The sequence below is a fragment of the Nelumbo lutea genome, chromosome 1 (assembly GCF_056320005.1).
Source record: "Nelumbo lutea isolate HS-2025 chromosome 1, American lotus-T2T, whole genome shotgun sequence".
In the NCBI taxonomy this organism is placed as follows: Eukaryota; Viridiplantae; Streptophyta; class Magnoliopsida; order Proteales; family Nelumbonaceae; genus Nelumbo; species Nelumbo lutea.
The window spans coordinates 151,893,559-151,917,961 of record NC_142684.1 but is presented as its reverse complement, the minus strand read 5'-3'; the positions used below and the strand labels follow the sequence as shown (position 1 = coordinate 151,917,961).

General features: G+C 37.2%; 2 protein-coding genes across 7 annotated transcripts; both read left to right on the top strand.

The window, feature by feature from the left end:
* The first annotated feature begins 3,941 nt into the window (after positions 1 to 3,941).
* On the top strand, positions 3,942 to 8,204 carry LOC148878407 (rho GDP-dissociation inhibitor 1-like). 6 transcript variants are annotated; one of them, XM_088954250.1, is made up of 7 exons: positions 3,942 to 4,529; positions 4,615 to 4,656; positions 4,781 to 4,980; positions 5,086 to 5,152; positions 5,373 to 5,591; positions 5,735 to 5,859; positions 7,689 to 8,204. In XM_088954250.1, the coding sequence occupies exons 3-7, from the start codon at positions 4,801 to 4,803 to the stop codon at positions 7,764 to 7,766; spliced, it is 669 nt and encodes a 222-aa protein (XP_088810376.1). In that variant the 5' UTR covers positions 3,942 to 4,529; positions 4,615 to 4,656; positions 4,781 to 4,800; the 3' UTR covers positions 7,767 to 8,204. The 6 variants fall into 6 exon arrangements, with proteins under 6 accessions (XP_088810376.1, XP_088810366.1, XP_088810384.1 ...); XM_088954240.1 differs by having other exon boundaries at positions 3,963 to 4,529; positions 4,791 to 4,980; XM_088954253.1 differs by having other exon boundaries at positions 4,389 to 4,529; positions 4,772 to 4,980.
* A 6,247-nt stretch (positions 8,205 to 14,451) lies between these two features.
* On the top strand, positions 14,452 to 16,380 carry LOC148878406 (fasciclin-like arabinogalactan protein 7). The gene is made up of 2 exons (XM_088954232.1): positions 14,452 to 14,846; positions 15,338 to 16,380. Exon 2 carries the CDS (start codon positions 15,401 to 15,403, stop codon positions 16,169 to 16,171), a length of 771 nt encoding a protein of 256 aa, XP_088810358.1. The 5' UTR covers positions 14,452 to 14,846; positions 15,338 to 15,400; the 3' UTR covers positions 16,172 to 16,380.
* Positions 16,381 to 24,403: the final 8,023 nt, after the last annotated feature.

The window sequence follows — 24,403 nt, the reverse complement described above, 5'->3', positions numbered from 1 at the left end:
CCTCCCTTGGGAAAGAAATTTTACTCCAGGTAATTTCAATTCCTATTATAATTCTTGTCTAAATCAAACAAATGGGAATATTGTATTCTGATTTGGATTCCGACAATAAACCAAATTGACCCCTCATCTTTTCTTTTTCACTAAAGAAAAGGGAAAGCAAAGATGCTAGATGTCCTTCATCGACAGTACCGTCAATTTATATGGTCAAATAAGGAAAAATATAAATAAATACACGTGTATACTAGCAATTCATCTCCTGTCATTCAACTTTCACCATACTGCTGTTTGTTTGTCATATACGAATAACAATAGTATGTTAAAAATATAATATATTAGGTAAAAATACATATAATATGTTAGCATATATATATATATATATATATATATATATTTACATGTATATATATATATATATATATATATATTTACATGTATATATATATATATATAGTAATAACAATATGACCAAAATGCATAGAGAATCGCTTGGGTATATTTAGTCTTCTTTTTGAACGATATGGTTATGTTCAAAAAGCTATTTTTCATACTAAAACCAACAAGAAAATGAAAATGGTTTTCCAATTACTGATTGTATTTGTGAAACAAATGAAATACAAACACAACCACCAAAAGAGCACCCCTTAAAATGGGCTGATCAATGGAATTGTGGGGAGAATGTTATACAAAAAATAAAAGCCATTGAGATAACTCACAAGTTAGCCCATGACACTAATAACCAAACCACTTCATTTGTTCCAAGGAACTTCCGCTTGATTTTCAACACATAGTTGCCTCCTACGATCCACATATGGGTAATAGATTAGCACATTCTGTTGCTAAATTTAGATGTACAATTTTTTAGGACCTAGTTTTGGTCCTTCCCTCCTATTTTTTCTAAGGCCTGTATTAGATAATGATTCTGGTGCAATGAATTAGCGTAAAGGCTTCTTTCAGGGAAAAAATAAAAAAACTTTGCTACATTTGTAAAGGCAGGCCTTTTAGGCCATGATTGGTTTAATTTTCTTTTTTTTTCCTCATTCTTATCTAAGATGAAATTCTAAAATGGACAAGAATGATAAAAATAGGTAGAATGAGAAAATATTATCATGAACCAGATTTGTTCATGGGCCGGGCTGGGCTTTGTATATGTATCAATAGAACATACTTAGGCTCGAGCCTGAGCCCGGCTTGACTATCGGGCCTAAGTCTTGAGCCCGAGCTCGACCCTCATATAAAACCCAAAGCCCGACAAGAAAAGTGTTTTGTTTACATTAAAAACCTTCAAAACTCAAAAATAATAAACATCTCACTATTACTTGGAAAAAAAGAGAAGAAGAACAAAGAAAAAAGATTATATATATATATATATATATATATATATATATATATATATATTATTAAATAAAATATATTTTTATTATTTGATACATAGTATCAAGTTGGGCTTGGGCCAGGCTTTTCTGAGAAAAGCCCAAGCCCAACCCAAAAAAAAAAGTCAGGTCTGAGCCCAAGCCCGTAGGCCTAAAATTATGACCAAGCCCGACTTAATAACAAACTGGACTGGCCCATGAACAAGTCTACTATGAACCAAACACTTTTTTCCTAAAAATGAATTCTTTTCAGACTGACAAATGTCCTATATAAAAGTGCTTTCATAAAAATACATTAATAAAAGTTTTTTCATAAAAATGCTTTTATAAAAGTACTTTTGTAAATACAAATACAAAAGTACTTTTTTAAAAGCACTTTTATGAAAGTACTTTTATCAAAGTGCTTTTATAAAAAGTACTTTCGTAAAAGTGTTTTTAAAAAATACTTTCATAAAAGTGCTTTCGTAAAAGTGTTTTTATAAAAATGCTTTCGTAAAACTACTTTTATGAAAGTACTTTTATTAAGTGTTTTCATAAAATGCTTTCACAAAAGTGCTTGTGTAAAAGTACTTTTATGAAAGTGCTTTTGTAAAAGTATTTGCACGATAGTGCGCTAGTAAACATCTATGGCAGCAATTTTGTAGGCATATTTTCCTCGAATAATGAAAATGACCAAAATGGGCATGATTATTTTTCATGGTGCAGACTACCTCAACTTTTGTGTTATGGGTTGATTTTTCATTCTAAAGAGAATATAGCCCATGGCAAGAATTTTGTGACCAAACACTCTAATGTTATTCATTCTTGCTCATTCTTACCTAGAATCAACAAAAATTAAGGGATTGTTTGGCATCGTTGTCGTTTCCTGGAGCAACAACACCACATCAGAAAAAACGATGCTCCAAGAAATTGGCATTTTTTGGAACCGTTTTTCCATAAAAAACGATGCTCCAAGCCATGCCTAAAAAATCGGGAAGCCATGGCTTGGAGCAACACCAAATTTGGCATTTCTTGGAGTGGCAGCTCATTGTTGCCAACAGGGCAGTGATGTGGCACTAGATAATGGGTACCAATGTTGAAAATTTTTCCTAGAGCAATGGTACCAAACAAAAAATATTGTTGTTGCTCCAGGAAACGTCCTACCTAGCAGCAACGATTCCAAACAAAAATAAAGGCAAAATGGTACTTCAAACCACACATCAACTGTAAATGCAGCATCTATACCGAACATATACTAAAAGAATGAGGCCCAAAACAATAAACCAAACAAGGCCTATACAAGTTCTGTATTGAAAAACTATCACTTTGAATGGCTAATATTTATCATAAGAATCAATACAAGGTGGGGAAAATGGCTGATGTACTCTTGACTGATAAGTCCATGTGGCCAGTCCAGTGGGTCTTGATCAAGCAAAAGGTCCTTCCACATATCCAAAGTAGGATTAATCCTACAGGGAAATTCCCTACTTGTATAGTATAAACCTTGTATTTGTATCGTACGTATTCGTAGTTGCACTCTTTCAACACTGAGCCAAGGTACAATATGAATTTATTTCACACGTATATCACTTCATTTTATATGGATAAGTCAAAGAGCGTTTTTTATTTTTAGTTTTCTTTTTAAATTTTAAAGATGGTAAAACAGACCCGGATTACATTAATTAGTATTTGTATTTTGATAATCAAATGAAATTTGGATGTAGCTGACGCTGGATGCAAGCCAAACCAGACCAGGTTACAGCCCGCCGTACCCATCACAGGATGCCCTAACTTTTACTTCTGCTCTTGTCATGAGAAGCTGGAAATCTGGAATCCTATTCGCCCTTGCCTTTAACCTTTGCATGTTATTTTGTTTCAAGCCTTGTCTATGGTTTTCTTGTATTAATTATCTTCTTTCACCTAAATTAAGGATCTCTTTGTTTTTCACAAAAAATCTCAGTTATCTGTGGAGTTGGGATCAATTACACTTTTCTCATACATTTTTTGAGATCAAATCAGCCCCCCGCAAAGTCTCACAGCACATGTATTAAAAACATCTCATTTTTTATATTATCAATAAATCAGCCCCACAACGTCCCATAGCACATCCCACCTTATATTGGGACATCATCATTTTTTATACTATTATGAGAGATATTTCTAATACACGGCGGGAATGTGCTGTGAGACCGTTGTGAGGGCAGTCTAGTGGAGAGCTGATTTCAACTCGCATTTACTACACTGAGCAATCAGTTCGTGACAGTCTTAAAATTCAGTTACTCTCACAAAGGTCTTTACATGCATATAATAGAACACTTGTCACGCACTGATAGACGATTTATTAGTGTAGGGAGCGTATGAAAAAAAAAAAGTGCATCAGATTCGTGATAACACAAAACCATGAACATCGATCTCGTTATTTTAAAGTGGGATTCATTCAATGAAGGGGAGCTCTCTCTAAAGTAAATTCTTCGGAAGACTCCACGCCCCACTTAAAACAAGTGTAGTTATTACTAATTCTAATGCATGTTTATGGTTATGGATGAGTAAAAAGGTCCCATTTATTTTGTTTTATCTTATGGACTAATTAGTAATCATGTTCTTTTATTTCAGATGGAAATGGTTGGATGTTTCATGTTTGATACAAAATGATCACAACGTAGAGATCCCTAAGAAGAGGTCAAAGGGTAGCTATTGTCCACCCGAACAGAGGCAAGTTCGGGACTCTGGTAGGGGGGAGGGGGGGGGTTGAAACGGACCGCGCGGCCTGCGCGGAGGGAAGTGCAAAATTGATCCACACGATCTCTCTGCCTCCATTGCCTATACTCTCTCTCTTTCCCCTCCCCCGCAGCTTCATATATTCAGAATTTCGGATCACCACATGACCATTTCTCACTTTATTTAATGGCCCATTCCGCTCCAGCATCGTCTCTATGCAAGACGAACCGAGAGCCTCAACAATCAACCTACACACAGCTGGAGAAGTAAATACCGAATTTCCAGAGTCTTTTCTTGCTTGGTGGGCGTGTGCGTGGGCGTGGGTCTTCTCTACTTTTTCTTTTCGCTTGTTGGGTTCTTTCTACTCCTTGGAAGGTCTATCCGTCGCCGTGAGTTTTGGTGGACACTAGACAGTACGGTTGCCTTTTCGAGTTCATTGTCAGAGGCCTATCTTATACAAAGGTTTTTCTTTTTTGGTGTTTTCTCTGTTTTGTTTTCTTTTCCAACGGTTTTCTCACATTTCTTTTCTTTTGTTTTTCCCATGAAGAACTACTTCTAGGCGAGGTGGTTGATTTTCTCTCTCGTGCCGGTATTCTTTTTCTTTTTCGGCTCTTTGGCCTTTGATGGTTGGTTTTCACCGTATTTTGGTTTGTCCTGGGATTTTTCGGTTTGTCTCACTGTTCATGATTCGTTGATGTCTTTGGACGTTGGAGCTGCTTCAAGTTCGAATAACATGGGTGACAAGGAGAGTGGACTCCCAGAAGCAACTAAGACTGGAGTGACTGAAGCCGCAACTAAGACTCAAGAGGCTGAAGCTTCTGGTTATGCAACCGATGAGGATGAGGATGATGAAGTAGCAAAGATAGAAGTTGGTCCTCAGTTCACACTAAAAGAACAGATTGAGAAGGATAAGGTCTCTTTCTATTGAAGCCTTCCGCTTTCATGTCTTTTTATTTTTCAGTAATGTTGTCTATTTGAGTTCATATTTCTTTGTTGCTTGTCGTATTTGATGGTTCAGGAAGATGAAAGCCTGCGAAGGTGGAAGGAACAGCTTCTTGGCAGTGTGGATATCAATGCTGTTGGAGGTACTTTTTTTCATCTGAAGGCCACGAGAATTTAAATTGTATTTGTGAACTCTCTCTCTCTCTCTCTCTCTCATCTTGAGAGATTTTCACCATTAATTGATGATCATCTATATCTTGGAATTAGTTCTTTGCATTTGTTCCTGTAACTGATTTCTATATTCATCTTCTACTAAGTTGGGGTGACTATGTTTTCAATTTTGCTTGGTTTCTTTTGTTGTAGAAAGTCTGGAACCAGATGTTAAGATCATGAGCATTTCAATCCTGTCCCCCGGTAGAAATGAACTTGTTCTTCCTCTCCCTGAATCCGGAAATCCCAAGGGCTTATGGTTTTCTCTCAAGGAAGGCAGCCGTTACCGTCTGAAGTTTTCCTTCATGGTTAGCAACAACCTAGTCTCCGGCCTAAGATACTCAAATACAGTCTGGAAAGCTGGTGTCAGGGGTATGTTTTATTTCCTCCTCTCGACCTCTTCCTCCACCAGAAGATAATTCTGGTTCATTACCAATCTGGAGGTAAATTGAATAAGGTTTCTATCCATGGAATTGAAGAAGTATCACAGTTTTATCTCTCCTGTTGTATTTCAGTGGACAGCGTGAAAGAGATGCTTGGGACATTCAGTCCTCAGGCAGAGCCCTACACACATGAGATGCCAGAAGAGACCACCCCTTCAGGAATTTTTGCTAGGGGATCATATTCTGCAAAAACTAAGGTAAATTCAACCTGATGACATTCTGTTCCCATTAGCTTATCATAGGTAATATATATACTCATCGTACAGGCGTGTTTGAACATACTGTATACAGGACTAATGTGAACAGGAGACATTGATAAAATTATAGTCCACAGAAGTCAGCCATATGATCAGATCCAATGCTCATTTATCCGATCATTATCATGGTGATTAATGTTTATATCATGACCTCGCCTTCAGTTGGGTTTAAGGTTTTAAGCTTTAACTTGGGTTCACTATTATTAATTGCCATTGAAATTCAATCACAACCGAGCTACCCATGTGCCTTACATTTCTGACTGGTTAGTGAAGCACCTTGTTTGGTATTTCTAGGATTACAGTACTTGAAAGGTTTTGTTGACTCATTATTTCTTAAATTTTCTTGACCTATGCATTTCATAAAGGGAAAGCACTGCATGAATGATGAACAAAAGCTTTTTGTCTCATCAAGAACTGGCTCTCTGCTAGCAAGATTATCAGTGGGGAGTTCAGCCAATCTTTTTTGTTAGGGGTGACCATGGGTGGTCTGTTAGGTTTGGTTCCAAGGCAGAACCTAGAACCTACCCTGTCAAGATCAGTTTTGGGGTCAACTCTAGGGTCTACCCATGGAACCTATTCTTAACAGAAAAAAGAAAAAGAAAAAACATACCATAATTTAATCTATAGATTATCATCATATATTAATATATAGTTCAAAACTTATTTATAACCTAAACTTTGTAAATATTACCTTTTACATTACTTAAAGCTAAGTTCAGTTCCAAGGCCAATTAAGGCCGGTTCTCAGGGTGGGTCAGCTCGGATAGGGTAAGCCCCTAGACCCTAGAATCAAGAATTTGGAACCGGACCCTATTGGGTAGGGTAGGTTTGAGGTTGGTTCCATTTGGTTCTGGGAAGAAATGACTGATATGCTTACCTTTTTCTGTCTATAGACTTTTTTGGATCTTAATACCCTATAAACTAATGTATAGAATCTCATTGTACAAGGGTTTATAGTGATACTTAATACAATATTATACATTACCGTTTTCAAAAAGAAAGAAAAAAAAAAGATGATGAACAAAAGCTTACTCCCTATATGCCACTATTCATGCAATCTTCCAAATACTAAGCTATTTATTTTGCAGCCATAAAGTTGATGGCTTATAGTCCACAAGTCATAAACATCAAAAGTGCTTTGCCCCCACCCTCCCCCCCAATTTGGTTGTCAGCTTGTGAAATGGGATGATATCAGCTTTTATGTACTCATGGATTAAAAAAAAAAATCCCCTGCATCTTGTGTTTACCATGAGATTTTGAATCTGCCTTTCTTAGTATAAACCTTATAGAAAAAGTTCTTATTCACATCCTTGAGAACAAAATAGGAGTCCATAACTTGTCAGTGATCTGTATGAGTGCTACACTGACTAATGAATTAAAAGTTGAGTTTTTCGACCACCCTTTAGCAATGGGCATGCCCCAAACTAACCAACACAAATATGAAACTCTTTTCCTGATCATTGGCCTTGTATTTTCTTTCAATCTGTAGTGTGGTTTTTAACTATTGATTTGTGAGGTTACAAATCACCACTGAGGCTATGCATTTTCCATATCCAAAAAAGGAAAGCAGTAATTGAGCAATTTAATCAATTAGTTGAAGGATCACATATGCAAAAAGACTAATGTAGGTGTAATCTTGGAGTCTGTCAAGCATACTGTGTTTAATTATATATATGCATTAAATGCCATTGCTCTTTATCCTAACTCTTCTGATTGTTATTATAATGATTTTTATCTGATCAGCCTTTTTCATCTTTGTTCTGTCTTAGTTTGTTGATGATGACAAAAAATGCCACTTGGATTTGACTTACACCTTTGATATCCGGAGAGAGTGGCCATCAACTTAAAACTGAGTATTTTGATAATCTCTTTCAGAGATTTGTCTTCATTCAACTACGTTCTAATTCAGATAGGGGGTAAACAATTAGCAATCTTGCATGAGGCTGGTTTCAGAATAATGAAGCAGAAGAGGGAAAAGAATGCAAGAAATCAAATTTGGGCGCTTCACTTCAATAAGAGAGTTGCCTGTCAAAGATTTACCTTTCCTTTTTGTTTTTGTTTTTTCTTTCCTGCATTCTGGTAACCCAGACTGGGTTTATGAAGCTGCATTTCTATGTTATTAGCATTTTAACCATTTGTATAGTGGACGTTAGAAATTGAAGGCAGTATGGTTATTTGGTCCGTTGGGTAACTATATCTTATCCCTGTTCAGCAGTAGTACTCATATGAGTCATGACAAAGCTGTTAAAGCTAGCTGAGACATAATTTTTTCACTTTGTTTTCTACTTTTTCTCGTGCATGGCTATTGTGCTTTTCCTTTTTACACATTTCTCCCCTTACATTTTCCTTTCAAAGGCATGCGAAAGATGTAACTGCATTTCTTTTTGACAGATACTGAATCTGATGACTTCTGAATGATCAATATCATGTGAATATGATATAAACCAGTCCAGTAGCTTCCGTTAGGAAAGAAAAACAAGTTGGCCAAGGAACACCTGACAGTGGTGTTCTCTGCTTGGGCCAGACTGAGTTTGAATCCTCTAAACAAATGTAACCTTGATGTGTGGGACCCATGAATGAAGCTGACATGGCATATCATGATTGGCCTAGTATTAGGCTTAGAACTGTAGAACCATTTGTAGGAGAGGCACATGCCAAAAGGCCAATCTGATTGTCCCACCCTTGCATGTGAAGTGCTTTACAGAGGGAAGTGTAAAGCAGCAACTGCATCCACTGGTGGTTATTGGACCCCATCCTAACCCTCACCCCCCCAGCAAAGCAGAGCCAGAAAGAATGAATGAGCATCAGCCACCAATTCATCTCTCACTCTCTCACTCTCTCTCTCTTTTTTTCCTGAAAATCAGCCATCAGTTCATCTCAACCAAGGTCTATATCAGCTATTCTATTTTCAGTTCCACCCATCAAAAGTCCTTTCAGAACTTTAACCATGCATAGTCATTCTTTGCCTCCAATGCCTCCTTTAGAACCCTTAACAGTGTGGTTGAGCAAGGCCTACAAAATCAGTTCTTGTGGAAAAAGGTAGTAATCTCTGAAATGAACCTCTTCTGTCCTATACACCTTTGAGCTGGTGCAGACTGCAGAATAAAACTTCTTTTTAAGCAACTAATGGGTTAGTTAAGTTGGTCTTTTATTGGACGGGTTTGATCTCACAAAGACAGGGTTGGAAGTTCCTTCCATTGTACTGGGCCCCTGTTGAACAGCTATGACATGTGCTGGTCCAATCCAATCCTAAATTCCCCTTGTGAACACCCATCCCCATGTTGACTTCTTCTTGGAGATGACCCTTAAACTTCCTCCCAACTATTATTAACACAGTGGCGGATAGCCCATCTCAATTGGATGATCAAACTTAGAATTTACAAAAATCTGATAATTAATTTCTCTTCTCCACAGTAATCAAACAACTGCTGGAGAAAAAGAAAAAGGAAATTAATTACAAGACAACAATGATTCCAAGAGATGGTCCATTCGCCCATGTCTCCATGGTATGTAGACTGTATGTGGCGTGCAGTATAACGTCATAAAGTGGGAGTAGGAGAAGATCTCCACCTCAACTCAACTTAGCTTTAATTCAATTCCATTTGGGATTGCTTACAAGTTACAACCCTGAAATACAGACAGACAGCTAACTAATGCATTTTACTCATTCTTTTTTATCAATTTGGGAGAAACTAGCCATGCCGACAGTCTAGATTTAAATTAAAAAGCATGTTTTATCATTAATTAGTAGTCTTATGGTTCTCGAATTTTCTACAAAGAACTATATGAGTCTGAAGACAGACAGAATTTTAATAAAAGGGTTTACACTAAGGTGTCACATGTATGATGAATGATGCATCTACCAAAAATTAAAGAAAAAATAAAACGTGCCAAGGTGAATGAGGTAATCTCTTGGGATATTTCTAGCAGACAGTGGGAGACATCTGATCTTAATAGATGCTTTGTTAACACAATTCCTGTAACTTACCTACTACATCTATTAGCTACACGATTAATTTAGGTAATTAATCAAGAGAGGAGAAAGAAAACAAACCCAAATAAATGCTCCTTTCTGATTACATCTTCTTAAATCATTTTCAGTTGTGTCATCGACACAAAAACAGTTGCTTTTTTGTTTAAAGGGGAGCTGGGAAGAGAGAGGGTTGTCTGTGTGTGGCTGTGTGCGCATGTTTTCCAAATCCTTTTATTCTCCTTTTTTACTCGGGAAGTTAATGGAGTAGCGTCGGCTGGGAGCAACAGCTAAAGCTGGTTGGACGTTGGAGCCCATTACCATTACCAAGAAAAAAATAAATAAATAAAAGATGAGAGGGGTGTGGGGTCCCACTAACACTAAACTAAGAATAAATAAGTAAATTGATTCTTTTTTCTTTTTTCTCACGAGAACTATCACGAGATGTCATCTGATATTTTGGTTTGGGCATCACCGAATCACCGATTCACCGTACCTCTGATCCTATAAAGGTCTCCATAATTATCAGAACATGGCCGGGAGTGGAGACCATCCAAACCGTAGATGGGGTTTACTCCAACAGTCCAACTTAATTTGGTCCGCTCGGATGCATGGCTTATGGGATATCGGCTGCATGTTGGGTTGGGTTGGCCCAACTTAGGCCAACTCTAACCGGTCATCAGGGCAAGGAAGGAGTGATAATGATAAAAGGGGATCTTATTATTGACAAATTTTATGGTTTATGAATTGCACTTCACTGTGGAGAAAAAAACGATAACCATTGATAAAATGACATGTTACAACTAGAGGTGTTGAAATTTGGCCACCGAACCAAAAAATCAAATTGAATAAGTCGATTTGGTTTGGTATGATATATTAGTATAAATTTTGTGATGATGATGGTAGTATATAATGCGTTTTTTTTATATTTTTATATTTATAAAAATTATTCTTTTTTCACACTTGTTAGGATTCATTAATATAGGTATATGTCCAGATGTTTTCTACATAATTTATATATTTTTTATGTTTTTATATTTTTTAAATTTTATTACTTAATTATAACTTCATGAGTTGACACATTTGACCTGAAACATTCAATTAATTTACCACCAAAAAGGAAAAAAAATCATTTTGGGTTAATTGTGAATTTTGTATTTTATTTATATTATCAATAAAAAGTTAAAAACAATTATCATTTATCGTGTCTAATTTTTAATATGATTCATATAAAATATAAGAGACGTGTCCAAATGCATTCTATAAAGTTTCTATCCTTTTTTATATTTTTTAATTTTTATTATTTAATTATGAAATCAATGATTGACACATATGACCAAAAAGGTTAAACTGTTGACTTGCCACCAGGAAAATAATTTCATTTTTGGGTTGGTTTTAGTTTTATATTTCATTCCAACATCAATAAGAATAATTATATATATATATCATTGGAAATGTGCCTGTTTTTTTATAATTGTTATTTATTTATGTTTTAAAGCTTTTTATTTAATTATGACATCATGAATTAGCCCACTTTACTCAAATGGTTGAATTGTTTACTTGCCATCACGATGAAAAAATGGTTCCATTTTTGGGTCAATTTTTAAAAAACATGTATTTTATACCGTTAAAAGTATTGGATGTAGATCTAATTGATAAAACTTATTTGTTTTTATTTTATAAAAATAATATCTTAAATATAAGATTCAATAAAAGAATGGGAGTTAATATCCTAAGATAAAAGTTAATGAGAGGGAATTGAATGAAAAAAAATGTTGTAGTTTGAATTATATTTTGTGCCCTCACAATTAGAAAGAGACCAAATTCAAAAATAGGGGTATTCTAGTAAAGAAAATGATTCAATGAATGTTAATGGGAGTTAATAGTTAAATATTAGCCTTAATGAGAGGGACTTGAATGAGAAAAGTGATTTTTCAAATTACATCTTTGTCCTTAAAATTAGACAATGAACAAATTAAAAAATTGGGATAACTTAGTCAAACAAAAGTTCCACACCATTATTCACACCTTTAATAATAGTATAGATATAGATAATCATTAAATGAAAAATGTAAAATTACATTTTTTGCTATATCTTGTTTTCCAATTATTGAACAAAAGTACTTTTGTATCTTTTTATCAAATAAGTAATATTAAATAAAAATGTAAAATATCAATTTTGTCTTTATTTGTTTTCAAATTCAAACTTTAGAGAATGAGCATTTCTTGTGCATTGAAAATTCCAAAAGCTAGGGACACCTATGAGCATATGCATGTGTGTATGGAGATAAAAGGGTAAAGATGTAAAGATAAAAGATATATGATATAATACTTTGATTTAAGTTTTATAACCACATTGAGACCAAAACAAGTATCTGCCTTGATTTGTTTGAGCCCAAGACTTATTCGGATGTTGAAGTCGATGAGAACCTATCTAACACCCATTAACTCTAAGGCTTAGTTTGGAAGGAGTATAAATACAAATATGTACAGTACAAATACATACAAAATGTAAGATTTTGCACTTTACATATTTGTATTTGTACTCCTTCCAAACTGAGCCTAAGGATCATTACTTTGGAAGGAGTACGAATACAAATATGAAAACAAAGATGTCATTGCTCCCTGCCTGATTGAGTGAGAAAGAGCAGGTCTGCTTTTGATGCTATTGCTCTTTGCCACTGTTGTCTGCTATTGCCTGCTCATTGCCACCAGCATCCACAACACTACTAGTTGCCGGAGTGGCAATTGGCAAAGCCTATTTTGCCCATTGATTGCTATTGTGATTGCATTTGTTAGCAAGAAGCTTGAAAGTTTGCAACCAGTAGCGGTGTATTTAGTTCACGTATGTTGTTTCTTCTTGCTTTCCCATTGTGAGTTGGAAAAGAAAAAAAAATTTCTTGCTATCATGAAATCTTAGGTTCTTCATTTATGAAAAACACAAATCTACATCATTTGTGAATTTACGGGCCTAAACTAATTTAAAAACTGAACCAAAATATTGGTTAGGTTCTAACATCTAGTTCATTCAATTGGGTTCATGATAATGATTAAACCAAAATATTGATTGGGTTTTTTATTATAATCAAACCAAACCAAACTGATTGAATGAACACCCTTAATTACAACTAAAATCTTTAACGTTGTTAAAGTCTTGATGGTAATTACATTTTGTGAAATGTAAACTAATGAAAAGTAAGTAAATCAATGTGACATTTCTAATATGATGCTTGCAATCTTGATTTAACCATAACAAACAAATAATCATAAATGCACCACACTGGACTCTTTATTACAAAATATTATTATAACATGATTTTTATGTATTCTTGTGCACATGTAATACAAAATATCATTATAACATGATTTTATTACACTGGACTCTTTATTATAAAATATAATATTATTATCACAATACCGGTTGAATTGGTTAAATTGTGACCAGCCCTTTGGCTGGTTCAATTATACACTGAAAACCATAGCTCATGAAAAACCGTCAAAGCAAGCTAATTGGACTAATTTAATTGGAAAACTGGTTAACCAGTCCTGGTTTTATGAAACCATCACAACATTTATTGTAGTATTTATATGACCTACAAATATATGTATATATATATATATATATATACCACGTCATCACAGTTTAATCTTTGATTTAACCGTGATTGGACCTTTGACCCATAAACCTCCGAACCTCTCCCTTCTCTGAACATTGGTTTTAATTCCATTGACACATGATTCTAGAAACATGGCAAGTATATACCTTGAGAACTGTTTTGAATCTCTTCATGCAAGTGTTTTGAGTCGTGCCTCTCTTTGTTAGGAACAGGGCTACAAACAGTATCTGATTGCCTATATTGGGATTCAATCCTATTTAAGGCTGATACAAATTTGATTTGTTTATAATTGGTTTGAATATGAATCCATCTTTATCCAATCCAATACAGTATGATTCGATTAGATCTAAATATATATGTTCATATATCTTTAAAGTTCATATTATATCTATCAATAAAGTTGATTTGAATGTCGTATTTTGAATAAATTGTCATAGGTTCAAGTTTTATATAAATAATTTTCAATTTATTTCGTTTATAAAAATAATATTAAAATCATTTTTAATTTATTTTATTAATAATATATAATATTTTGATTCTTTTTAGTTTAATTTATTTTTACTGCTCAGTATCCGATTATAATCCCAATTCGATTCCAATTTGCAAGATATGTGATGAATATGATCTGAACTGAACCTGAATATAAAATGGATCGGTTTTGGATCTACTTACATGAGATTCAATTCGATCCGTTTGCAGCCCTAATTAAGAGAACGAATTGATTTACACAATTGTTAGCACCAGAAGTCAGACCCAAGCAAAATCGCCAAGATACTGCAATTGTGGAACTGGTCAAAGGCTGCTCGTAATTGGGCCTCTCCCCTCTGACACAGCTGTGGCCGCACACTGATACAGTATGGGCCAACTAACAACCGGTGGAATTGATCAATCAATTCTTCTACTTTTTTGATACGCACACGGCTACATGACAAGTCGAGATGAGAAGTTGGAGAGAGAGAGAGAGAGAGATTGGTGAGATGAGAAGTTTTATTATGCGTTTATATTGACAGTGGTGAATGTAGGGTAGAGTGCAAGGTCTGCTAGGCAAAGTAAAAAGAAGTGATTAGTTGGAGTTTGATTTAGAAAGTCCACCCTCCATGGGCTGTTTTGAACTTTCCACCCTCCATGGGCTGTTTGATTTATAAAGTCCACCCTCCATGCATCAAGAAACTTACCTGGCAGATCTCTGTAATTCGTACCTACCCTTTTCTCCATCCTCACCAGCTGCCTTCCCAGTTCTATATTACTTCCCTTCTTCAAACCCATCTTTATATAGTCCCCAGATTTTCTCTCTGTTCTGCATTTCCAGCCCTGCCTCTCTCTGAATTCCTCTTAGTCAGGTTTGTCTACTTTAATCTCATCTCTCATTGCATCTATAAAGCTTTTTTGAGGTTTTTGTTAGATGCTCATCTGTGCTTGTTTATGTTAATGTTTTCTCTTTCTCCGTGGTTTTTTTTTTTCTTCTTATTGTTGGTTGAAGTTGAACAAGATCTGCCTTTTTCTTTGATTGTTCGTTCATCTTCATCCTTCATAGCTTTTGTTTTTTCAGAGACTTGATGAATGGTTAGAGAAAACATAGAAAACCCATTAAAATGGACTTTCATCTGGCCTTAATAGTGGGGTTTTGATCCTTAGAAAACATTTCCCCTTCTTCTAAAAACACAAAACTATAAACTTTAAGCCCCATTGACTGTTTTTTGATCGACATTTTTCCGTTGAGTTGTAGTAATCCTCACCCGATGCATTTTAGTTGTCGGGTGTTTCCAGTTAATGGGTTTGAGTAGATAGAGTGGGATCTGATCATGATGATGATTGGTTTTGGTTACTACAGGAATTTGGAGAGATAGATAGAATAACAAAAGAAGAAAGGAGAAAAACGAAAAGGAGAGCGGAAATGGAAATTACAATGATTTTCATGGTTAGTGGTGTACTAATGTTGTTGAGTTCTTCTGCAAATGCTCAAGCTGTTGGATCTCCTTTACTGTCGCCGACACCGGCACCCGCACCTGCACCGGATTTCGTCAATCTTACCGATCTACTGACAGTTGCCGGCCCATTCCACACCTTCCTTAACTATCTGGAGTCGACCAAAGTCATCCAAACATTTCAGAACCAAGCCAACAATACAGAACAAGGAATAACCATCTTTGTACCGAAAGATGAGGCTTTCTCATCTCTTAAGAAGCCATCTCTCACAAATCTAACTCAGGAACAGCTGAAGTCACTAATCCTATTCCACGCCTTACCCAAATACTACGCCCTAGCGGACTTCAAGAACCTGAGCGTGGCAAACCCTGTTAGCACATTTGCAGGTGGACAGTACGCACTCAACTTCACAGATGTTTCAGGGACCGTTCACATCGGCTCGGGATGGACAAGCACCAAGGTGACCAGCAGTGTACATTCGACAGATCCAGTTGCAGTGTATCAGGTCGACAAGGTACTTCTTCCCGAAGCGATATTTGGCACTCCTCCACCTCCAGCACCGGCTCCGGCGCCGATGCCTGACATCGCTCCAGTTGCAAATGCTCCAACTAGCCTCACCGGAGATGGGTCTTCTCCCAAATCTTCACCGACCAAATCGTCCTCTTATCGGATCATGAGCTGGGGTGTCTTGAATTACTTGGTTTTGGCAATGTCGGGTGGGTTGATCTTATTCTGGTGAGAGAGAAATTGTTATGTGGGAGTGCTTAAATTTATAAATTATATTGAGAGATTGAGAGATTGAGAGAGAGAGAGAGAGAGAGAGAGAGAATGTGTGTGTTGTGTATTCATCTTTGTCTCAATTGCTTTGATTTCGAGCCCATTTTTTTGAACATAATATGTACTTGAAATTTAGCAGTTTAAAGATGTGATTTCTTCTCCTGCATTCAATGAATACTGTTACCATGTTTTCTTACAGATTAAAGTTCATCTTCTTCATTCCCTCTGTTCATCAATTTTGGTAATTGATTTTTAATTAAAAACTGATTATCTTTCTTCCCAGCATTGAATTGAATCAAAAGTCAAAAGTCAAAACTAAGACGATGAATATCAAAAAAAAAAAAAAAAACGAAGAATATCAACCACAGTAGTGCCTCTGCACTACTGCACTGTTCACATGGTAGTTGGTATGCCGGTCTCTGGCATTTCGACCACCATTAGATCAAGAGCACCTTGGGATTAGCAATGTTGTAGGTACAGATTCAGTGTTCCATATTAGTTATAATAAGATGAAGAAACAAGTGTATCGAGAAGCGATTCAGAATTTCTGATTGATAATCTGATCCATCAAAAGACTAAACAGAAGTCTGTAAATTGTAAACAGAAGACGGCACTCCTTTCAGAGTTTGGAAAATTGTATTGCCTCCACGGCATCAAACCCTCGACAACCGTTGACATGTTTACCGATGGTCTTGTCGGCCTCAATAGTATCCAACCATAGATTAATAGATGAAGCCCGGAGATCTATTCCATTACTGTGGATAAGGAGGGATGGTGTCAGGCTGTCAGCCACTGGGATCCCTGATTTGTGTTTTTCACTTTTTTGTTTAAGTAAAAGTTAATATTTCATTAATTTTGTCAAAATATAAAAAAAACATCAGTTAATTTTGTATAAATAGGAAATAATAGATTTATTACTCGTAAATTATATGACATATTATTATGAAATTCAGCAGATTTGAATCTTAATGTAATCTTATGGGATTAGATCTACATCCGATCTGATCATTAAATAGACAACATTTTTAAAATTTGAATCTGACAAAAGGGTTCATTCAAATCCAAAATTTTTAAAATTTGAATCTGACAAAAGGGTTCATTCAAATCCGAAATTTTTAAAATTTGGACCTGAGAAAAGGGTTCATTCAAATCCGAAATTTTTAAAATTTGGACCTGACAAAAGGGTTCATTAAAATTTAGATATGACATTATTATGAAATTCAACAGATTTGAATCTTAATGTAATTATAGAAAAACCACCATTTGTTTTGCGGGTTGTCAGATCGAGATGCCAGCCCTAAACATATCAACCACACCAGTGAGGGTGGAAGTCAATAGTGAATGAAAGCCCAAAATGATAATGGGATGGAACGAGTGAAGAAACCAGTATGGATCATAACATAGATAAGAACATCAAATCGGATTTCCTGCCTACTAGAAAGATTTTTTCCTATTTGTGCAACGGCTGTCTGAACGGCTTTTATAGCCTTGCATTGAGAATATTTTCGCATTTTATTTCATAGAAAGATTTTTTCAAGAATACGGGCTTATACACACTTTACCTACTTTTAATTGCAACCACACACGCCATCTTCTATTGTAAGATATGCCATAGTAATGTACTGTTGGCAGGGCATAAATAGAAAAAACTAAAAAGTACAAACAGGCCCATTATAGATTTATGAATTCTAAGGCAGACGTATAATTATTTAAAATGTTAAATACTTCCACTCTATACACTAATACCTGCCCGTAAATTGCATCAATTCCAAGCTGCACTGCATCTACCCCAATTGCACTTTGGGCCTATACATTCTGACCCTGGGCTGAACTGTCATTTTCCCTAAAAAAATTTTCCGTGCAGAGTAATATAGCATATGTGATCTGGTTCTGTAATGCAACTTCGGCAATTAAATTGGCAGACAATGGAGGGAGGCAGATTGCTATACTGCTATCCGCCAGAAGGGGCTTTTGGATGGGAACAGCACAGGGTGCATGTGAAAGCCCACCGTGCAGTTCCTCGATGTCAATCTCCCAACACCTCCAATTTCAAAGTTTAGCCAAGTAACAATCCTCTTTTGCAGTTTTCCACAATTTGGGTTTAGCCTTTGATGCATCATGGCCTTCCATGTATCACTGTGGCCCCACCTTGAATTAGATGAAATAGCGTCAAGGTGGGGCCACAGCAATCCATCAAAGGCCGTGATATGAGGTTTTAGCCCCAATGTCATAACAAAAGCCAAATGCTCAACTAAGGGTCAGTTGCCACCTAGACTATTGGTAAAGTGTCTAGTTGGAGTTGAGATCTCCTTCCAACAAAAACCTTCTCAACATTCTTTTAATATAATCTGTATCTACACATCTCACTATAAAATTGGGGTCCACTTTAAGATGGGAGGGGATCTGCACTCGTCTAGCTGATTCTAATGAAGACTTATTGTGAGGATAGATCCTATGGTGAGAGGCCTTTTCAGCAGTACATTGGGACCAAACTTTCACTGCAGTGATAAGGGACCACATATATGTCCTATGGTGAGAGGCCAAATTCATAATGAACTTGTCCAAGATGCCATGTATTCATCTCCAATGACGGGGTATAAAACGTAGTCATATATTATTAGAATATAATAAATACATTAATCTACACACAAAAAGAATTCAACATAATATAGCTAAACAAAGAATGAGTTAAAAACATGAATTCTTTTAAGGGTAACAAGGATTCAAATAAGTTTTAAATAGTTATTAATGTAATACAATAGTTAGCAAATAAAAAAAATATATTTCATTTATATTCTAAATTCGTAATACTAATATGCTTTGATCCTAATTTAAATAAACATAAACAAATATTATCTGTTAATTCAAATGATAGTTGATGCAAAAAGAAAGAAAAAATATCTAAAAGATGAAAGTAATTACTCAATACACCAATTCCAAAGTACCAATATAAGTCAGTCACGGTATGTCCAAAAGCCTATAAATCAATGAATAATTTTTAATATTGCTAAATTTATTATGTAAATGCTTCTAATTTATTGTATTAGTCTACCTAAACCTCAGATAGTTTACTAACTTAGGTTTGAGACTTCCAGATTTCCAATTTTTAATTTGCATATTTACAAAACCAAATTCTGGTATCTATAGCATACACCCCAACCACCTAAATTAAGAATTTATTCTTCCAACATAAACTTCTCACAACATATTAAATTTAGAATTGAGTCCCATTTAGAAATAACACAAAATGATTGATTTACAATAACTTGGGTTGTCGACCAAAATTCTCAGAATTTCCAGATTTACTGTGTTTTTGGACCTAGCTTTTAAAGCTCATAACTTCCGTTCTGACTCAAATAACCATTTCACAAGTGTGATATATTGTCATGAAGGTCGCACGTCCTATTACAATTTAAACATCATCTATGGTCAAAGAGATCATCAGATAACCCCTTTCTAGTGGCCTAAGATTGGATGGTAGCTAAAATTTTTCCGGATTCCTAGATTTAATATATTTAGGATACCAACTTTAAAAAAAATAATAACTTTTAGTACAAAAGTCTAAATGAGGAGTTCTATGTACTATTTCAAAGATCTCATTGACAATTACAACTTAGAACCAAAATTTAGCAAAATACATCACCATAATGCCACTTTCTGGCAGCCTAAAGTTGGCTAACGTTCACTATGTTCCAATCCAAAATTAACTTAACTTTCCTTCCACAGATCTAATAGACACAAGGTTGGATTAATTGGAATCCTAATGTCATGAGGTCTCTATTAAAAATATTTTCCTTGTTGGAGAATGGCCAAAAAAATGATCATCTAGCAAAAATCCTAATTTTAAGTTTAATACACGGGAAAATGAAAAATGATAACTCAAGGGAAAAAAACTAACCTAAAAAGTGTTTTGATGCCAAAGAATGAATGAGATTAATCCATACCTTAATTCTCCAATGATTGATTGTCTTCACGTTCTCTTATGTCTGAAAAGAGAAAAGAGGAAGAGTTTGTTGCATTAGCTAAAAAAAAGTTTTTTTTCCCATTCTTAACACATTTTTTTCATTTTACTAAACAGTCCCCCAATCAAAAATAAAAATCTCAAACAGCCCCCTCTTACATCTAAGTCATGATCCACTCTCCCACTACTTTCATCAATGGGCTTTTCCCTTTTCTTTTGTTGGGTATTACAAGGGAAAATGAAAATGATGATCGATTATAATCAAAATAGAAAGAGAACAAACGGCATTGACTCATAGACCACAAGAAGAATTCAAAGGGAGAAGAAGAGTGGTTTTAAAAGGCTGACACAATTCTAAGGGCGATGAAAATGACTCGTAAATGGATTGTTTCTCTTGTTGTGAGTGAGGTTCAAGGTATCGATACGATTTTATCAATGACATCCTGAAACGGATTTTTTTAGGTATTTTTCAAAAAAGTATTTTCTAATAGTTAAATAATATTAAAAGAAATTTATTCTGAAATTTTGAAAGAAAAAAAACTAAAAAAAATAATATGATGCGGTACGTATAGCACCTTGGTTGTGATTTAAAAAAACAAAACAAAACCAATTGATTAGAAAATAAATTGGTTCTTAAAAGTTAAAACCAAAAATAGAAAAACATGTTTTGATCTAGTTATATTCGAGGTTCAAAGTATTGACACAATACACCACATATCAGGTGTTTCGTATTGTAGGGTGACCTCCCAAAATGGTTTTTTTATGTATTTTAAGAAATGTTTTTTAATATTTAAATAATATTAAAAGAAATCTATTCTGAAATTTTGAAAGAAAAAATAAAAAAATGTGATGCATTAGGTACAAAATACTGATACACCCCTTCTAGCGTATCAGGGTGTATTGATACTTTGAACCTTGATTATAATAAATGTCAAATTCCATAAATCATATAATTTTATACCTAAAATTTGATATTTTGTTTTAAATATTGTTTCTTTCTACAAGACCAATATATTTTTGTTTTTCAAAATAAAAATAGAGTTCAAGGACATGTTTTTTGTTTTTTGTTTTTTTTTTTTTTTTTTTTTTTTTTTTGTTGTTGATGTGGCCATTTCAAAAGCAAGAAAACAACAACATTCATGTGGTACAACACCCTCTCAGTTTATTTACATAAATAATAAAATGGTTGTTGTGTTCTCATCGTTTCTTTTCTCTGAAAATAGAGATATGTAAACATGACATGGTAAAAAATTAGCTAAATAGAAATTTGTATTTAAGAAGTTCTTGCTTAGGAAATTCAAAGCAAAAAAATAAACATATTTTATCTGTAAATATGTATATAATTATGTATCAAATATATAGATATTGAAAACATAAATACATTTTATACGTTTAAAAATTATATAATTAAAATTTCATACATTTTATTCCATATTTTAAAATTAATATTTATGTATTTTGAAAATTATAACTGATGAAGGAAGATTTGGCCCGACCTCTCTATTACGTGACACGTGGCAGAAACAACAACTCGGCAAAAGGGGCCAAGCCTAGGCGGGAACAAGGGGACACGAGCGGACTGAACTCCCTACCGGGGGCCCGAACTGACCCACCTTGTAACGGCTCGGGATACACTTCGCCGAACTGACCTTGTAACAGCTCAGGATACACTTCGCCGAACTGACCCACCTTGTAACAGCTCGGGACACACTTCGCCGAACTGACCCACCTTGTAACAACTCGGGATACACTTCGTTGAACTGACCCACCTTGTAACAGCTCGGGATACACTTCGCCGAACTGACCTGCCCTATAGATACCTCCGAGCTCAAGACCGCCTCGCTCAGCACTTCGCATCACTTGACACCAAAACCAAACAAGTCGTACCACGCCTGACACTAAGGAAGTTCGTGCCCAAGGGCGCTACGTCTGACTGAGATCTGACGTTTGGCGGTAGCACCCTAAACGGCCACCTGCCACCGCCACTGACACCGCCATCTCCGGTTAGATGACGGTTAGGCAGTGACGGTTCTGTCTCAACAGAAAGGACGACGACCGAATTGACAAGCACAAGGGTAATCATACTTGACCTGACAAGGGCCCCGGGATGAGTGCACGAAGTGACTATAAGAGCCCCCTGCCCCCCGACAACGGAGGTATGCAAACTTTGCGCTATCTAGTATTACCTTGCTTTTGAAGGATTCTAACTTGAGCTTCGGAGCCTCTACACCGGGTTCCCCCCGGAGTTTCTCCATCTCCTGAGTTTCAGGTTCCCTGCTACCCCGTTCGGAAGCAAAGCAGCGGACAGCTAAGACCGGCCGGATCGCGCTCTATCAATTGGCGCCGTCTGTGGGAACACGCTTCAAAAAGCCTCCCTCCAAACTTCGATAACCCCTTTTCTTCAAAAAACCCAACACTCATGGCCTCCTCCAGCAACACTGGACGTGGCACGGAGACAAACGCCGCCAGGGAGCAACTTCAAGTCCCCATAGTGTGCGTTGGACAGTTCACCATCTCCCTTTCGGCGGATGGGATCCCCAGCTTGAACGCGCCACAAGCAGTGGCACCCGTAAACCCTCCTACCACAAGCATCCCCTTTCCTCTCCCCATTGAGACAACCCTCACTGAACTAACTGCCGTCCCCCTGGCAGCTAGCCAAAACCGGTTGGAGGACCTGATGCAGTGCATGCGGGCAATGCAAGCCCAAATGCAACAGTTCCAGCAACACCAGCTTCACCAGCACCAAGTGCTGCACAACATCTCCCAGTATCACTATCAACAGCAGTTCCCCCAACTGCCACTGAACCAACCACTACTTCCACCTCGCCATCCCGCTCCGAGGCCGGTCAAGGCCTCCCCGCAGGATGGGCGCCCCAACCAGGAGAAGGCCTCCCGGCCCCAGAACCACCCCAACAGTCAGGCCTCGTCCCCATGTCGAAGAGAGAAAAATGTCATCCCCGCCTCGCAACCCGCGGGCGGGTCGGGAACCTCGCCCGCGAGGTCGGCACCCCGGCGCTCCGAGCCCGAGCTCCCGCTCACCGAAAACCGATTCAGCGCCCTGGCGGCAGACTACCAGCATTTCGGGCCCATCGAGCTCGGCAACACGGAGGCCAGCAGTGCCAGTACAAGGCCTGCTCAACGGCGAAGGCGCCGGCGAAGTCGCCGAACCACTACCCGTGCCTTGTCGGAATTCAGAGGCAAAGACATGAGCTCGGACGAGGTAGGGGCTGCCCCGGCTCTCTCCGTTCCTTCCCCCCTCGCATTGGAACTCCTGGCGGTCCCATTACCCAGAGACTTCAAGCTCCCACCTCTGGACAAGTACGACGAGTCCTTCGACCCCAACGACCACGTTGACGCCTTTTAGTCGCAAATGCACCTCGCCAGGGCCAGTGAGTCGGGCATGTGCGTGGCCTTTACCACCACCCTCAGAGGGGTAGCCCGCACTTGGTACAAGAACCTGGCCCCCGGGTCGATAAAGTGCTGGGCCCAGTTCGTGCAAGTCTTCACTACACACTTCGTCACCAGCCAACGGTGCCCCAGAACAGAGGAAAGCATTTTCGGAGTAGTCCAAAGAGAAGGAGAATCTATTCGGGGCTACATCAAGCGATTCAACGAAGCATGCTTGCAGATACCGCGGTTGGACCCCGTAGTGCAGCTCGCGGCGGCCAAAAGAGGGGTGATGCACAAAGAATTCAAATGGCACATGGTGGCCAACCAGCCCGCAACCGTGGCCGAATTTCTCAAACTCGCGGATAAGTTCATGAGGACAGAGGAAGAAATCAACCAACGAACCGAAGGCGGGAACGACAAAAGAAAGAGAGAAGGCGAGCTCTCCAACTCGGTGAATAGAAAAAACCCGACCCGGGAGCCAAAGCCGAACCAATCATTCCGGGCCCCCTAGCAGTTCGGACGGACTACGCGCCGTTAAACACGAGGCGGACAGAGATCTTAATGACGATCAAAGACGCTCCGTACGTTAAGTGGCCACCTCGCCTAAAGAGAAATCCGAACGAGAGAAATAAGAATTTGTATTGTAGTTTCCATAGAGACCATGGTCATAGCACCGAACAGTGTAATAACCTCCGGGACGAGATAGAGGGGCTCATCCGACGCGGATACTTGAGAAACTTTGTACAGCACAACAATAACAATAAAACAGCTCAGCAAGGGGAGCACGAAAAGGATGCCCCCGAGTCTAGCAACAGACCTGCCGAACCGTTGCAGAACCAGCCT

Bases quoted from the DNA above. Each gene is read 5' to 3' on its own strand.
- LOC148878406 (XM_088954232.1), top strand. From the start codon at position 15,401: ATGGAAATTACAATGATTTTCATGGTTAGTGGTGTACTAATGTTGTTG.
- LOC148878407 (XM_088954237.1), top strand. From the start codon at position 4,762: ATGTCTTTGGACGTTGGAGCTGCTTCAAGTTCGAATAACATGGGTGAC. The intron at 4,981-5,085 runs GTCTCTTTCTAT...TTGATGGTTCAG, and splicing joins AACAGATTGAGAAGGATAAG to GAAGATGAAAGCCTGCGAAG. The intron at 5,860-7,688 runs GTAAATTCAACC...GTTCTGTCTTAG, and splicing joins CATATTCTGCAAAAACTAAG to TTTGTTGATGATGACAAAAA.